General features: G+C 35.9%; 1 protein-coding gene across 2 annotated transcripts; it reads right to left on the reverse strand.

The window, feature by feature from the left end:
* Positions 1-1,387: 1,387 nt before the first annotated feature.
* Positions 1,388-8,369, reverse strand: LOC123546748 (E3 ubiquitin-protein ligase TRIM9-like). 2 transcript variants are annotated; one of them, XM_053524553.1, is made up of 3 exons: positions 8,259-8,369; positions 4,434-6,004; positions 1,388-3,438 (listed from the first exon to the last, which is right to left on the reverse strand). In XM_053524553.1, exons 1-3 carry the CDS (start codon positions 8,286-8,288, stop codon positions 2,712-2,714), a joined length of 2,328 nt encoding a protein of 775 aa, XP_053380528.1. In that variant the 5' UTR covers positions 8,289-8,369; the 3' UTR covers positions 1,388-2,711. The 2 variants fall into 2 exon arrangements, with proteins under 2 accessions (XP_053380528.1, XP_053380529.1); XM_053524554.1 differs by lacking the exon at positions 8,259-8,369 and adding an exon at positions 7,727-8,020 and having other exon boundaries at positions 1,389-3,438.
* Positions 8,370-16,748: the final 8,379 nt, after the last annotated feature.

The raw sequence follows: 16,748 nt of genomic DNA on the forward strand, positions 1-16,748 counted from the left end.
AAATATGTAACAACTCTAAAAAACGTGAAATTGTGTGTTCTATTGTCTATTGTACTTACATATATGTGTCCATAATTAGTAACTGTTATGACCACAGGCACCAGTATCGGACCTGGGACAAAAATATGTTTGTTTTCATCCTAAATGAGTTAAAAATGAAAAATATATAGTGAAATATGAGCCCCCATCAAAATATACATATGTCTACTGAAGGCCAGAATCTCGAGAATCGAGCCTGCGAGCAATGGGTTCACTTCCCGCGCCGTTGTGAAATAAATTCTCTAGACAATTAAACAAACTACCTATCACCATTTCATGTGTACATTTAGCTACAAAATGAGACCGACCCCAAGTCTCTAGCCCTACCCATTCATGAAATATCTATCAGAAAACGAGTGCCTTTCTGCTGAAAGTTCCAGGTAGACAGAAATGTGGCACAACGAAACGGTACGAAATCACGGACTAAAATATGTTTGTCAGCCAAGCAAGGGTCAAATTCAATAAAAAATACTAAATAGTATAAATAAATACATAAACTAGGGCCACTCACAATCGTCAGTAGCTTCTCAAACACGCGATATTGGCGTTTCAAATTTTTCCTCGGTCTTTCAATTGAATGCTACGCCATTGAACAGAATTCGTAAGGTATTTTTAAACGCAATTTCTGATTGGCCAATAGCGACACACCTCCGACAGAACCGCATCGTTTCGCACAAAATTACTCTGATATTATGGTATCGGTTTCAATGGCGGATAATACAATTGAAAGACCGACGGAAAAATAAAAAAGTAAATATCGCGTGTAGCAGATGATACTGACGGTGGTGAGTGGCCATAATTTGCATATTTAGTAATACTTGTTATTAATGTCAAATGAATTGACCCTTGCTAGGCTGACAAACATCTTTTAGTCCGTGATTTCGTACCGTTCCGTTGTGCCACATTTCTATCTACCTGGAACTTTCAACAGATAGGCACTCGTTTTCTGATAGATATTTCATGAACGAGAAGGGCTAGAGACTTGGGGTCGGTCTCATTTTGTAGCTAAATGTACACGTGAAATATTGATAGGTAGTTTGTTTAATTGTCTAGAGAATTTATTTCACAACGGCCCGGGAAGTGAACCCATTGCTCGCAGGCTCGATTCTCGAGATTCTGGCCTTCAGTAGACATATGTATATTTTGATGGGGGCTCATATTTCACTACATATTTTTCATTTTTAACTCATTTAGAATGAAAACAAACATATTTTTGTCCCAGGTCCGATACTGGTGCCTGTGGTTATGACAATGAAGTTTCGTTACTTTCAAACTCTGCATGCACTTATAATAACAACCTTAGAAGTACAACAGAACACACACCTTTTCCTTGACCTTAAGAATAGTTACATATCTCAACTGAAACCTCTGCAGCTGTAACTTCATAAAAGCTTTTCGGTAACACAATCAAAGATTTAACCTCAAAGATTTAACCTATCCGCATTGTGACAAATATGCGATAGAAAAAGCCTCGTTCCAAACACTCAGTCTCCCAAAGCCAGAAACCCGTAGCAGTATTTGTATGGATGCGTACATGACAAACAGATAAACAGTGTTTGTGTTATCTAAATATATTTTTTTCTTTTCTAGAAACATTCATTTACATAAGAACCTCTTCATATACTGATATACTTGCTGCACTAAAACGCCAAGAACATATTTTATGTCAATATACTTGCAGCACAAAGAGTGACAAGAAATGTTTTATGTCAATATTTTTGCAGCACAAAGAGTGACAAGAAATGTTTTATGTCAATATATTATGTCAATATTCTTGCAGCACATAGAGTCACAAGAATTTCTTTATGTCAATATACTTGCAGCACAAAGAGGGACAAGAAATGTTTTATGTCAATATACTTGCAGCACAAAAAGTGACAATAATTACTTATGTCAATAAACTTGCAGCACAAAAAGTGACAAAAAATTTTTAATGTCAATATACTTGCAGCAGAAAAATTGACACGAATGTTTTCATGTCAATATACTTGCAGCACATAGAGTGACAAGTAATGATTTATGTCAATATACTTGCAGCACAAAAAGTGACAAGAATTTTCTTATGTCAAAATACTTGTAGCACAAAAGTGACAAGAATGTTTTGTCAATATACTTATAGCACAAAAAGTAACAATAACATTTTTATGTCAATATACTTGCAGCACAAAAGTGACAAGTACTTGTTTATGTCAATATACTTGCAGCACAAAGAGTGACAAGAAATGTTTTATGTCAATATACTTGCAGCACAACGAGTGACAAGAAATTTTCTATGTCAATATACTTGCAGTACAAAAAGTAACAAGAATAGAATTTTTTATGTCAATATACTTGTAGCACAAAAAATGACAAGAAATTCTTTATGTCAATATACTTGCAGCACAAAAAAGTAACAAGACTTTTTTATGTCAATATACTTTTAGCACAAAGAGTGACAAGATATTTTCTATGTCAATATACTTTGCGCACACAAAACCGAAGAAGAGAAACTATTTCGTGTCAATATACTCAATATACAAATACGAAAAAAAATAACTTTCGTCTCACTATTCTTGTGTGAAATGAAATATAATATATAACATATAAATGATGCATTGTATCTACTTTATGAACGAGATTGCTAAAAGTGTCATATGGAACTATGTTTACTACTGCCATTATTGTAAATACATTTAAGCCAGACTGTACACTTTAACTACATCTTTATCTCCCTGTGTCACCAGAAGTTTCTTCTCACGTGGTTCAAAAGCAACAGCACGAGGATAGGATACTGACTGTCCTGTCACGAGAACCTTCACTCTTTTCCCGCAGGGTGAGATCACGTGCACACTATTTGAGGAAGTGCCACATACATATATATTCCCTTCTTTATCCAAGGCGATTCCGGCTGTGTTCCCAAGATCTAATGCGGAGTAGCTAAAGTTCAGCTCGCCCGTTCCCTTTAGGCTAACAATGCAACCAAGTCGATCGTCCGATACATATATCTGATCGGCTTTATGAGTGCATGTGACGTACAGCGGCTTTGAAAATAATGTAAACCCGTCGTCATCCACGCAGACATACGTCAACTCCTGTCCTGTTGGTGACAGGATTTTGAGATTCGGTGGATCTCCATCGTATGTAACGGTGAGGAATTTTCCATCTGTGTAGCATATACCGAAGCATGGTTCATCAGTTGGTATTGATCTTGTCTGTGTTAGGTAATTACGGTCTAAGCTGATAATTTGAATCCTGCATTCTGCTGGCAGAGATACTGCAACCTCTTTGTCAGACACAAGTGTGATGTCCCAAGGCTTGGACGAGAGTGCAAGTTCAGTTAATGGCATGAAATTGCTGGTGAACATTTTCAGTTTGCGATTTGTTCTGTCAGCAAGTAAGATACGACCATCCGAAAGAAATCTGTGAACGAAAGTGAAATATTATTACTTCACTATTGCGAAAATGTGATACTAAATGCATGTTTGTGCCAGCTCGCAACAAGTGTTTTAGATAATGTTTTGTAATCAAATAAATACAACAGACATTTGACGTTTTCAATCGTTTAACAGAATTAAATGGCAAATTAGTATGATTCTTACTGGTGCGAAAGTAATAGTTCAATGTTATACTACTACAACGCACATCCTAACAAAGTCACTCCAGTTTCACAAAGACCCACAGAGGCACGCTCAAATTGAAACAAAAAGCAAGATCACACTGGCTAATCGAACCACGTAGAGAAATAGTCATATACTGATCTTACGTTCAATTAAGCTACACGAAACCAGCCGGAAAACAACAAAATATCAACTTGTAAGCAAAAGTAAAGTTAAACAAAAATAAACCTGTAGTAACTGTGTTCTTCATGACGATATTTTTCCAAGAGATAAAACTCACTGCCTTATACTAGGAGTCAATACAAAGCCGTATTATTACTAGATAAAGAAAAACAGTTAAAAACAATCCATTACTTTGATACCAACACTTAAGGACCTATTAGGAGCCAGAAAGAAAGAAAGAAAGAAAGAAGGAGCGAACTAAAACAAGATGCTCTAAAAAGCATAGACTAGCTACTAGTCTGATAATAAGTTTTTATATACTAATGTATTTCCTTGTCAGATATCTTTCATTTATAGATAGCTCCGTGTTTACAGATTGCTCCCTTTTGAATATCTTGCTGTATTATTCGGCAGCAAGAAAAGGTAACCATGTTATAACTATGAAGGGAAGTAATTTTAACATAAAATATGAGAAGAAACTATGACTGGCAAATGTAAGGACTGAGACCAGTCTATAAAAAGCACTAAAGTTTAATTTGTCTAGGCGTCTGGTTTACCTTACGGCCTTCATCGGTTCTCAAATTAAAAACTGAAAATAATTCAAAGAATCGAATCAGAATTTTAAGAAATACATACGTTGCACCGGTGAACCAGCAGTCTTGTGTGTCGTCTTCAAATCTCGCACAAAATTCACCAATCTCGTTGGCATTCTTTCCCGAAAGCGTAAACTCTGGTTTAACTGCCTTTGTCTTTGTTGTTGAGCTTTGAAGACCTAACGTGGCAGCAAGTTTTGGCGGAGGTGGTAACTTCGAAGCTGTAGTGTTTACATCAATTCGGCCGAACTGATTCAATCGCTTCATCACTTGTTGCAGTGAATTATCAAGGGCAATGTCGTAATCGACTGTGCGCATGCGTGAACATAGTATCGAAATACTTTCTTCGTAGTACTCGCACTCTCCCCGGACTTTTTCAGTCATTTCAATTATCTGCGAACTCGACCCGTGATTGTCGGCGACTGCCAGAATTTCATTCGTGTTAGAGACAGCTGATTGGATTTCTTTGCATTTGTTGACCTCTTGTTTGATTTTCTTCGTCTCTTGACGATGCGTAGAATCTAAAATTGTATTCAGATCCTTTTCCATTTTGTCAAGCTGTGATATTATATGTTTCTTAACGTTAACAAACTCTCCCATAAGTTTAGACTTCTTATTGTCCAACCTTTTTAATAAATTTGACCGATCTTTCAGAACAGAATCCGTATAAGATTTGTATTTATCAAGTGCATCCTCCAATGTCGCTACTTGGCCGCTATCTTTGCTCTTTTGTGCTGCTTCAGTAACTGTTACGACACGATCACACTTCCGATGAGCTTCATTCAAGCACTGGGAACAGCAAAGTGTAGAATGTGTGTAACAGTAATGCTCCTTGGACTTGCCTTCGTGTTCTTTGCATAATTCTTCTTCTACTTTCAAAGAATTTATAGCTTCAGCAAACTGAGCAGTAGCAAGAACCTTATGGTTTCGGCAGCTACGTAATCCTTTATGAGTTTTTGCACATGGTTCACACATTGCGTCCCGGCAATTTTTGCAGTAGGAATGAACCTGTGCGGATGATTTGTTGCGCTTACATGGGTCACAAACTTTAGTACCAAGCTTCATTGAATGCAAATCTACCAGGTCGGCAAGAAGATTGTTCTCTGGAAAGAGCTCTGCCCATTTGTCAGACGATGTTTTGGGTAATTGTGGAGTTGTAGCAAATTTCTTACAGCAAGGACAATGAAATCCTTTTGTACTTCCCTGAAACTGAACATTGCCGGGCTTTAATGAAGTTCCCTTTATTGAACCTTGTCCTACAGGTATTGGCGGCTGCCTGGTTGGCGATTTGGCTTTGGTTGGTGACTTTGCCTTGACTGGTGAAGTTCGGCTCTTGGCATTTTCCTTGTTATTTTGGCCCTGCGGACTTGTGTTAGTGTTTGTCACTTTGCTCCCTGTGGGTTGCCCTACTGGACTGCTGTTTGTCTTAGCATCTACCGACGGTTTGTCGTATTGGCCATCTTGGACGCCATCTTTGATAAAATTTACCAGACAAGTAGAACAAAATGAATGAAGGCAAGGTAAGATGCGTGGACTTGTAAACGTCTTGGAACATAGTGGACATTTTATGTTATTTTCTTGAAATTGGTATGGTTTTCGGCTCATGTTTGTTACCTGAAAGTGCAAGCAATTTCACAACCTTTATTTTTGCGTACAGAACTATCATAATTTTGCGTTGATACAGTTTTGGATAAATATAATTGTTTCCAAATTTTATTATATATAAATAATTATTTAATCTATTAAATAAAAACAAGTGATCGAAAATGGTTACTCATATACTCGTTACTGATTTACGAGGAGTTAGTAACAATCGACAATACAGAGCATTTTCTTTTCTATGTTGTACCATTTGTTTTAAATGGTCAGAATCATCATGACTGGTGTTTGCTGTTGTTGTTGTTGTTACTATTGTTGGATGCAAATAACAGAGACGGGACGCGTGACGGTCGCAAAAACCGCGTATTCAACACACTTCATCGTTATTTATAGACGGTAGTCTATCTAATTATTTAGCAGTCTTATGTATGTACTGGTTCAGATTAACATCGATTATTGATCTCTTTTGCAAATTGATTTCTTTATTTAAAATAACGATGTCCCGTTTAACAAAGTTAAATATTTATAATTTATAACACGCACTGAGCGTAGGTGACGATCATAAAATAAGTTTTGTTACATTTTTAGCGTGTTTTAAACATGCATTTTTTACCATGAAGATTTGCATCTGTGAAACTAACACTGGGAACACTTGCTTGCGCTGGGACCACTACTTTTTACCGGGCGTGTCATAAACCGGGTACCAAAATTTATACGCTTACGAGTATATTAAAGCGGATCATCACTTCCTATGATAAAAAGAACGGACGCAATGGTTCAGTGGCAACACTGTGTGACTACGAAACCAGGGATCGTGAGTTCGAGCCCCCGCTCCTCCAACTAAAATTACTATCACTGGATATGGATGCTTTATACCTGACAAGCTAAAGCACCAGGGAAGCTTCTGGAATTGGAGCGTCTTCTGTATCTTGCACTACCCTCCTGCTACCATTACTAACAGTCTTCTGGAGGAGTCGCCCATATGGGTTACCGGTGGCGGCTGTAAATAAGCTTACATAAAATAAACTATGATAAAAGTCCAGTTTTGGTACCCACCTACGATATGCGCAGTACAAAGCAGGGATCAATTCGCAGGGATGAGTTCCATACAAATAAAATTGATCAATTTATTATTATGATAGTTATTGATTTCTCGTCGGAACCCGAATGTCAGTTGTCAGCACCGGTGTCATTTGACAGAATGGTTACAGACTCGTCGATTGATACCAGGGATTCATTGATAGATGCTTATTATAGAGCTAAATCGACTTTTGATTTTAAGTGTCAGTTTCACAGATACAAATCTTTAATTTGGAAGACTGATGGTATAAAGGCGCATTTTCAAAACTTGCCGAAATTGCGACAAAATCCGTTTTAATATCGTCGCCGACGCTCGTACGGCACGTGTTATAATGCTAAGAAGTTGGCAGGGGCGGAGGAGGGTGGGTGGAGGTGTCAGTTTCACAGATGAACACTTGCTTGCGCTGAAACCACTTCGTTTCACCCCATGTGTCTGTGGCTTTTATAGTATGTAACGCGGCATTTGTAATAAGTTTAAGCGCCATCTCGGCAATTTTGCTTAACTTACTTACATATCTAACATTTCAATGAATATATATACAATGTCAGTGTGATTACTTAACATCTATGTATGACTCGTTTTCAAATGGGAAGATTATAACATAAAGAAATAAAGAAACAACAAATTAAGAAATACAAAAAATATTCTTATCTTACGTTCAATATTCCGGCTGAAGAAATTTGACTTTTAAAATAACAAAATTAAATAAGAAATATCTAAAATTTAGTTTGAATTTGTTTGTAAACGTTTAAACCAAACTGAATATCCTTTTATAATGTATAAGCTGACGTTTTAATTCCCTCTTAAGAAATGTGGATAAATAAAACTATTGAAAAGATGCGGTAGTCAAAATAGTATATCTGACACCTCTAGGTTTTGTATAGAGAAATGCTTACTGAAGAAACAGATCAATACATTGGATAAAGATTCTATTAAAACACGCATATTAATTTCACTATTGAATAGAATATATGATGTATGACAAACTGTATGAAAAAAATGTTTAATAATGTAAGTGACATTAAACCTTACTCTATTTTTTCTTCAAACTGCTATGTTTAAGCTGTTTAAAAGAGACCAACAAACTCTAAATAAAATGAAAGATAGATACATAGACAGATTTGTAAATCTTTTATACCTTCGCAAGAACAGTAGAATGCATACAATAAATTTTGCGTCAGCGGTTACCTGTATTAAGCAGCCAGTTGCCTTTAACATCCTGTCAGACACATTGTTCTAATTTCCACGTAACTTAAGCACGAAACTGCCATAAGCAGCCATTTTTGTCACTTCCTTAGTCGGCTCTTTATATTAATACAGATTTATGAACAAATATCATCTCAAATGTATATTTATATAAGATACGACACAAATGCAAGACATTAAACACATGTTGTTTTAAAATCAGCACATCTTTGATTGCATGTTACATTTTCAAACAGTGATATCGGTTTAATATGCAATACACATAAAACAAATAAACATTTTGATAGGAAAAGGCCCATTCATTGGTTGAAACCCTGTCTCAATTACAGATGAAGGCCTAAATATTCTCTAATCAATTTTGATAAACAGGGGTTTTATTTATGGACACTGCGACCTTTCACATATTTATAATAAAAAAGAAAAAAAGTCATTTACTGACCACATGCAATAATCTTATAAAATATGAAATCTGTAGATCCAGCGTTCTCGAGTTACTGATAGGAAATCTAAAGCCTACAACTGAACCAGCAAACCGGCATATGGAAAACATGTCCAGTCCTCTTTTCATACATATAAAATGAATACATGAAGAACGCTGCAAAGGATGGTAAATAACATTTTTTGTTGTTATTTTTGTTTGTTCGTTTTTCAAGTAACGGCGGGCATTTAACTAACCAGTGTTCCTTGATTCTGTAGCAGTACAAACCTGTTCTCCGCAAATAACTTCAAACTTTCCAACATGAATCAAAGGTATGTCTTTTATCAAATCGCCACGTAGAACATACGCCCGCACGGGGACCGAACTGACGATCCCGCGATCCTTTGATCTGCGCTCTTTCTACTGAACTAAGCGGGCGGGCTCATAGATAAAAGAAATTCTGGGCACCAATACAGTAAATACTTCAAGTATCCACCGTAAAATGAATATTTTAACCAATCTGTCGCAAGATATTGTCAAAATAAATGTTTGACAATCCATGTAATATCCTAAAGTGGCAGGAACCAGTTTCGCATTTGGCCCGGGTACGTTTTTTTAAATAAAATAGACTTATGTACTTTACAGGCATATATATTCAACTGGTTTTTATGATGTTTATAGAACTAAGGATTCTTGCGTACGAGTGATTATTGTGTAAAATAAATATGTGCATGTATCGATTTTCCTAGCTCCATGTAGACGGCCGGTGTAATGAAATATTTCGACCCCCATAGAATAACGACCCCCGGTCATTATACTATAGAAAATGTGACTCCTTTCCTGTAAAATATTGACTCCCCTTATAAAAAACTGACTCCCTTTGAAAACTCTATAGAATAACGACCCCCGGTCATTATTCTATAGAAAAAAAACTGACCCCTCCAAGTAAAATACTGACTCCCTAAAGATGACTCCCTTTGAATCTCATAGAATAACGACCCCGGTTATTATTCTATAGAAAAAGTGACTCCTTCCATGTAAAATACTCACTGCCGAAATTACTACATTTGAACTCTCATACAATATCGATTCCCAGACATTATTCTATTTAAAAAAGTTACTCTTTCCGTGTAAAACACCGGCTCCTAAAAAGACTTTCGACGATAATATCTCTTAAAAAGTGATCCCCACCAAACCTAACGGACAATATTACTAGATCTACAACTCTAATACCCTCCATTGCCAATAGTTAACATTTTGATTGTACTACTACTACTGGTGACGCTACTTCTATTGCTATTACTACATGTACTTCTTCTACTACTACTACTACTACTACTACTACTACTTCTACTACTACTACTACAACTGCTACTACTGATACTACTATACCTGCTTCCACTAATGCGTATTGTACATCTACCTCTTCTTCTCCTGCTGCTGTTGTTGCTGTCACTTATTCCTCTGCTGCTGCTGCTGCTGCTGCTACTGCAACTGCCACTACCACTGCCACTACTACTACTACTACTGCTACTACTACTATTACTACTTTCTATTGTTGCCGCTACCGTACTTTACTGCCACTGCTAAGTATTGCAACTTCTATTAATACTAAGTTCTATGCTAGCAGTTTCTTGTGCAGTTTTCTTCTGAAGAATTACTTCATACCGAAGTTTGCAGGGATTATTGACACTGGTGTGTTTTGTGAATGTATTGTGAATTGTTATTTTCCTGAAAAAAATGTATACACCAAGATACAGTGTCTAGAAATAGAATCCCTTTTCCCGCTGCGGAATGCTCTGATTTCTGTGTCAAGTGATGGTATCTGGGGCTAATGGTCAAACGGAAGGACGGACGGACGGACACGGGCAAATCTATATGCCCCCCTCCCCCGAGTAAAGGGGCATAAAATGCAGCAATTAGGCCTTAGATACATGAGATAACACTGAATTTGACCAAATGACCGGGGGTCGTTTTTTTATGGGAGTCAATATTCTTCGTGAGGTTCAGTTTACTTCACGTGGGGGAGTCATAGTACTATGATCTGGAGGTCATAATACTATGACCGGGGGTTCACTTTTTCTATAGAATAATGACCGGGGGGTCATTATTCTATGGGGGTCGAAATACTTCATTACACCGGGTCTAAAAGTTTACCTGAGGTAACGGAAGTCAGACGAATTGGAAACGGTCATCCATCCATCCATCCAGCTTCAGCTCAAATTTACGGAAAAAGTAAACGGTTATGAGACGCTTTTCTTCCCAACATTATTTTCGTCTGGCCACATGCTTTAAAAGTATGCATGTGTTTTAGGTCAGTCAGTTGCAGATAATACGGTTACAGATCGCGCAATGTGTGCATTTTGTGCAATTTTTGTCTAAAAATTTAGTGTCCTGAAACCTGCGTTTTACTCGTTTTTATCACAGTAGCAACAGAATCGGCAGACTGAAAATGTCACATAATGAAGTGCTATGTCTATGCAAGACATTCGCTCAACAATTGCCTTGAATTTGTCGAAATTGGAGTTTTTTATGATTTTTTTTCGCACTGGTATCAGCGCAGAGTTGTGAAGTTTTCAAATTTACTGTCCCTTGCCCCCATAAGTGAATTCGGCCAAAATTAAATTTCGAAAAATGTCTTGATTTTGCGCAGTTTTATGTAGTTTAGAACCTCTAGATTGATATTTCAAACTTTCTAGGGACTTAAAACGCTAAATGACGGCAAAGCAGCTCAAAAATGTTACGGTGAGGACACATCAAGGTTTGAAAGTCAGTATCTGCAGACGATTTATTAAAATTCTACTACCATTAACAGTGTTTTAGCACCGTAAAAACACCGTTTTCATTATTCTAAACCCACGTCACGCTTATTTAGCCAATCAGCTCCGCATTCCATTAATCAGCGGGATGCTTGGAGGATGGGGACTCCATGAAATAGGCAAATAGGGAGTGGGGCATTTTATTTTCGCAAAACGATGCGAATATGACTTGATTTCATTTTTACTGATGGAATACGTTGAATTACGCCAGAAAATGATAAAAACGGACGTATTTTACATTATTTGTCTCGTAGCGACAAATTGTAAATTTTGGCTCATTCTGCTCGAGAGGGGTTGGCTAGTTTAGACGTTCACATACAGACATCTTTTCATGCTACTAAAATTATTTTTGTGTGGTTTTATTCGCAAAAGAGGTATTAAAATTCAGAACCAGTAAAATCCGCTTTTGGTCATAAAAAGAACAAGAGTGCAAGAATGTCACAATATACGCCCGTCACAGCAAATTTCTTTACTCTAGCACCTGTATTTGCAAATGGAATTTTAACTTTATGGTTGTTTAGTAATAACTAAGTGTTTTGTTTTTCTAAGTCCACAAAAAAACTTCTTACCAGGTAGAGATACCTTAAAATACACCTAAAATTGGAAAGTAACATCTATGTTGTACCACAGAAAAGTGGTCTTGGTTTTTCCCTACGGTCAATTATAAAAAAGTTACAATATAAGTTATTTATAGCAACAACTAAGGGAAGTTAGTCTTAAAAAAAAAAAAAAAAAAAAAAAAAAAAAAAATCAAAAAAAAAATTGTAAGTCCTCACAAAAATCTTTACCAGGTAGAGACCGGTCAAAATACACCTCAAAATTGGATGTAGCATGCATATTGTACTACAGAAAAGTGGTCTCGATTTTTCCCTATGACTAGTAATGAAAAAGTTACAATATAAGCTATTTATAGTAACAACAAAGGGAAGTAATTCGAAAGAAGGGAACTGCGCATGACACGTCGTCTCATGACGGTGTATAATTGTGTCAAGTTACATCAAAATCCCTCCATGCATGAAGAAGAAATGCTTCGGACAAAGTCATTCTTGTATCTGACTTTTGGCCTCTAAGTGTGACCTTGACCTTAGACCTAGGGACCTGGTTCTTGCGCATGACACTACGTCTCGTGGTGGTGAACATTTGTGCCAAGTTATATCAAAATCCCTCTATGCATAAGGAAGACATGCTCCGGACAAGGTTTTCATTCTTGTATCCTTTGACCTCTAAGTGTGACCTTGACCTTAGACCTAGAGACCTGGTTCTTGTGCATGACACTCCGCCATACCGAAGAATATTCCTCCGGCCACTAATCGATAGCGGTCAGATTTTCTATATAGAAATAAGAAGGGCATGTACACATTTTACTTAATAACAAAATTACTAAAAATAAGAAACCTTAGGTGCAAAAAGATTACCAAAGTTCAACATTTGATTCATCACAAGGTTTTTTTTAATTAAATTTTATCTTAATTTTTGATTCGTTCTTCGCATGAAGTTTGATGCCATCATTTCGTCATTTTTTCCCTTCTTTTTTTCCATATAAAATGTGCAAAAATCTCATACATGCGTTTCTTCAAAGCATTTTTTTGTATAAAACCATTGATATGAAAGCTTAGGTGCAAGAACTTTCCTACTCTCATTGAATTTATCTTTTGAATGATATTTATTTCATTTTTGTGAAATAAAAATTTGATTCGTTCTCAGACGGTTTATTTTCACTAATTTCGAAGAAAAATTAACTTCAGCGCGAAGTTGTTGTTGTAGCGTCATAAGCAGACGATATTATAGTATGCCGCGTGAACATGCGGTATTGTGATCAAAACGTTAAAGTAATGATTTAATCATTGAATGTAATTTTACTTCGCGAGTAATTCATTTTGTGTTAATATCACAAATTAACAATATAAGAAATGAATTTAAATATTGCAATTAATATTTCGGTTCTAAAAAGAAAGAGACACGCATTTCTTCTTATGTTGTTGTTCTCACCTTATTTCATATACATTTAAATATCAGTGCCAATTATGTCAATTAAACATTAAAAGAGATAGCTTTCCTAACGACCCTTGAGTCACAAATGCAAACTGTCGTAAAGAAGTAAAATACAGAATTTTTTTTGTATATATTTTACTTAATAATTTTTAGTAAATAAATTCAAGGTCCGCCTTGATCAAATTAAAGCTGGAATATTTAATTATGTCCGGAGCATTTTTGTGTACAAGAATGGTTTTTGCAATGTAAATAATATCTGCATTTAAAACAGAATTGAATTTTACTTCAGTAACTTAATGATATATTTTTGTTTTCGTGAAAATTTTACCTGGTTTCATGATCTTTTCAGTTATCATAAATGTCGTCGCGATTAACTTACTTTCATAATTTATTGTACATGTTCAATTCAAGATAATTTTACATAAAACTAATTTCTATACTGTAATCCTATTGAATGATAGTTTATGGAAGTAATAAAATGTTATATGTATCACGCATAAATCCTTTTTATTGGACCTGTAATAAAACTTGCCAATTACCTCTAAATAAGGAACGTTAAAACAACACAGACGTTTATATCACTGATAAGGCTATAATTGCGTTTTGAATTACGGGTATTTTCTTTTTGTAATTACAAGGTATAATTATCATGCGATTTTAATCTTTCGCATATTTTTTATTTTGCAAGCAGTTTTCATATATTGGTGGAATATGTGTAGTTATATTAGAATGAATAATGTATGCTTGAATACGGCAAAATACCTGTACCACGCTGATTGCCACTATCTTTTTTTTTAATTTTACAAACTTCCTATTTTGCCAATATTTTAAGAATTACTGAATTGATATACGTGTGATGTTCAACCATTTCAAAGTAAAATAATTCAAAACCTACACCTGTGCCTGTGTAATTATAAATTGTAAACAGCTGTTTAAAAGAAAAACAAAAACAAAATAACTTACGTATGTATTTTTGTGACATAAGAATGGGCGTGGTAGTGGCAGCAGGTATAATACATACCAATTAGACAATTTTAAAATATATTCGTCAAGTTTATTTGTATTTTGTGACTTCCCTGTTTGATATTTGTCTTTGTTTTTTTTTTTTTTTTTTTTTTTCTTTTTTGACAAGAATGTGTTATGGCCGTAAAAGTTATAAAATCGTCTAAAACATGGTTCGATCTTCTTTTTTTTTTTTTGGGGGGGGGGGGGGGGCGGTGGTACCTAGGTCTTTTACACATATTATACTTAAAGACAGCGTTATTTAAAACAATGTAAATTCAGATCATTTTTCTTAAATATATACGTCTTCATCAATATTTGCCTTTAACTTGAATCTAAATGGTTTACAGATAGCAATGTTCACCCGATTTGTTACATTGTTTTTCGAAAACATGTTAAAATATGCATTCTTCTTATATAAGAATACGTATGAAAATAATTTTATATGAAAATATGGTTTTTATTGCTGATAGATATGTTATACTGATATAAAAATTAATTTAATTATTATAAAATAACATGTTAAAAATGCTATGGTTCAGAAAATTACATATTAAACATTCTTTTGATAAAAATGACTTGTTTTATTTCTAATGAAAAATCCCTTTTCCATAGTTTGTAACTCCAGTGACATTTCAATTAAGCTTGTTTAATTATCTTATGAAAAACCTTCTCTTTTATTACACTTGATATTGAAAAAAACATCCAGGTGACAATACCCGGAGGCAGTAGATATCGACATCGCAATACCGGTCACCTGTTACCAATACCAAATAGCTGTTGTCTCCCCTGATATCGATTTTCTGCAATATCGGTCATGAGGTCAATTCTTCCTCATGCTCATGGTGGTGAACATTTGTGCCAAGTTATATCAAAATCCCACTATGCATGAAGAAGAAATGCTCCGGACAAAGTTTTCATTCTTGTATCCTTTGACCTCTAAGTGTGACCTTGACCTTAGACCTAGGGACCTGGTTCTTGCGCATGACACTCCTTCTCATGATGATGAACAATTATGCCAACTTTCATCAAAATCCCTCTATGCATGAAGAAGATATGCTCCGGACAAAGTCATTCTTGAATTTGACCTTTGACCTCTAAGTGTGACCTTGACCTTAGACCTAGGGACCTGGTTCTTGCGCATGACACTCCGTCTCATGATGGTGAACAACTGTGCCAAGTTTCATCAAAATCCCTTCATGCATGTAGAAGATATGCTCCGGACAAGGTCTGTGGACGCCGCCCGCCCGCCAGGGGCGTTCCCATAATACGTCCCGTTTTTCAAACGGGCGTATAAAAATCATAAGTGAATTCGGCCAAAATTAAATTTCGGAAAATCTCTTGATTTTGCGCAGTGTTAGGTAGTTTAGAACCTCTAGATTGATATTTTAAACTTTCTGTGGACTTAAAACGCTAAATGACGGCAAAGCAGCTCAAAAATATTACGGTGAGGACACATCAAGGTTTGAAAGTCAATATCTGACGATTTATTAACATTCTACCACCATTAACAGTGTTTTAGCACCGTAAAAACACCGTTTTCATTATTCTTAACCCACGTCACGCATATTTAGCCAATCAGCTCTGCATTCCATCAATCAGCGGGATGCTTGGAGGGTGGGGACCCCATGAAATAGGCAAATAGGGGGTGGGGCATTTTATTTTCGCAAAATGATGCGATTATGACTTGATTTCATTTTTACTGATGGAATACGTTGAATTACGCCAGAAATGATAAAAACGGACGTATTTTACATTATTTGTCTCGTAGCGACAAATTGTAAATTTTGGCTCATTTTGCGCGAGAGGGGTTGGCTAGTTTAGACGTTCACATACAGACATCTTTTCATGCTACTAAAATTACTTTTGTGTGGTTTTTTTTCGCAAAAGAGGTATTAAAGTTCAGAACCTGTAAAATCCGCTTTTGGTCATAAAAAGAAAAGTCATAATAAACACATCTGTGTAGTAATTATTTCGGATCGCCGGTACGATAATACGATAGGAATTTTGTATGAAAGAAAATCTTGGTTGTGTAGAAAAGAAACTTGATAAAAAGGAATAAAGTCTTTGCATCGGACCAGCAGCTGTGCTTTATTAATATGAAGACACTTTCTCAAGAATAAATTCCCTGCGTCTGACCAGCTGCAATGCTTTATCGTCACCTGAAGATCTATCTTTCAGGAATAAAGTTTCTTCGCTGGACCAGATACTCTGCCTAGCTCTGTCTCTGTGGGGCTCAAA

This window comes from Mercenaria mercenaria, chromosome 15 (assembly GCF_021730395.1).
Source record: "Mercenaria mercenaria strain notata chromosome 15, MADL_Memer_1, whole genome shotgun sequence".
Taxonomy (NCBI): Eukaryota; Metazoa; Mollusca; class Bivalvia; order Venerida; family Veneridae; genus Mercenaria; species Mercenaria mercenaria.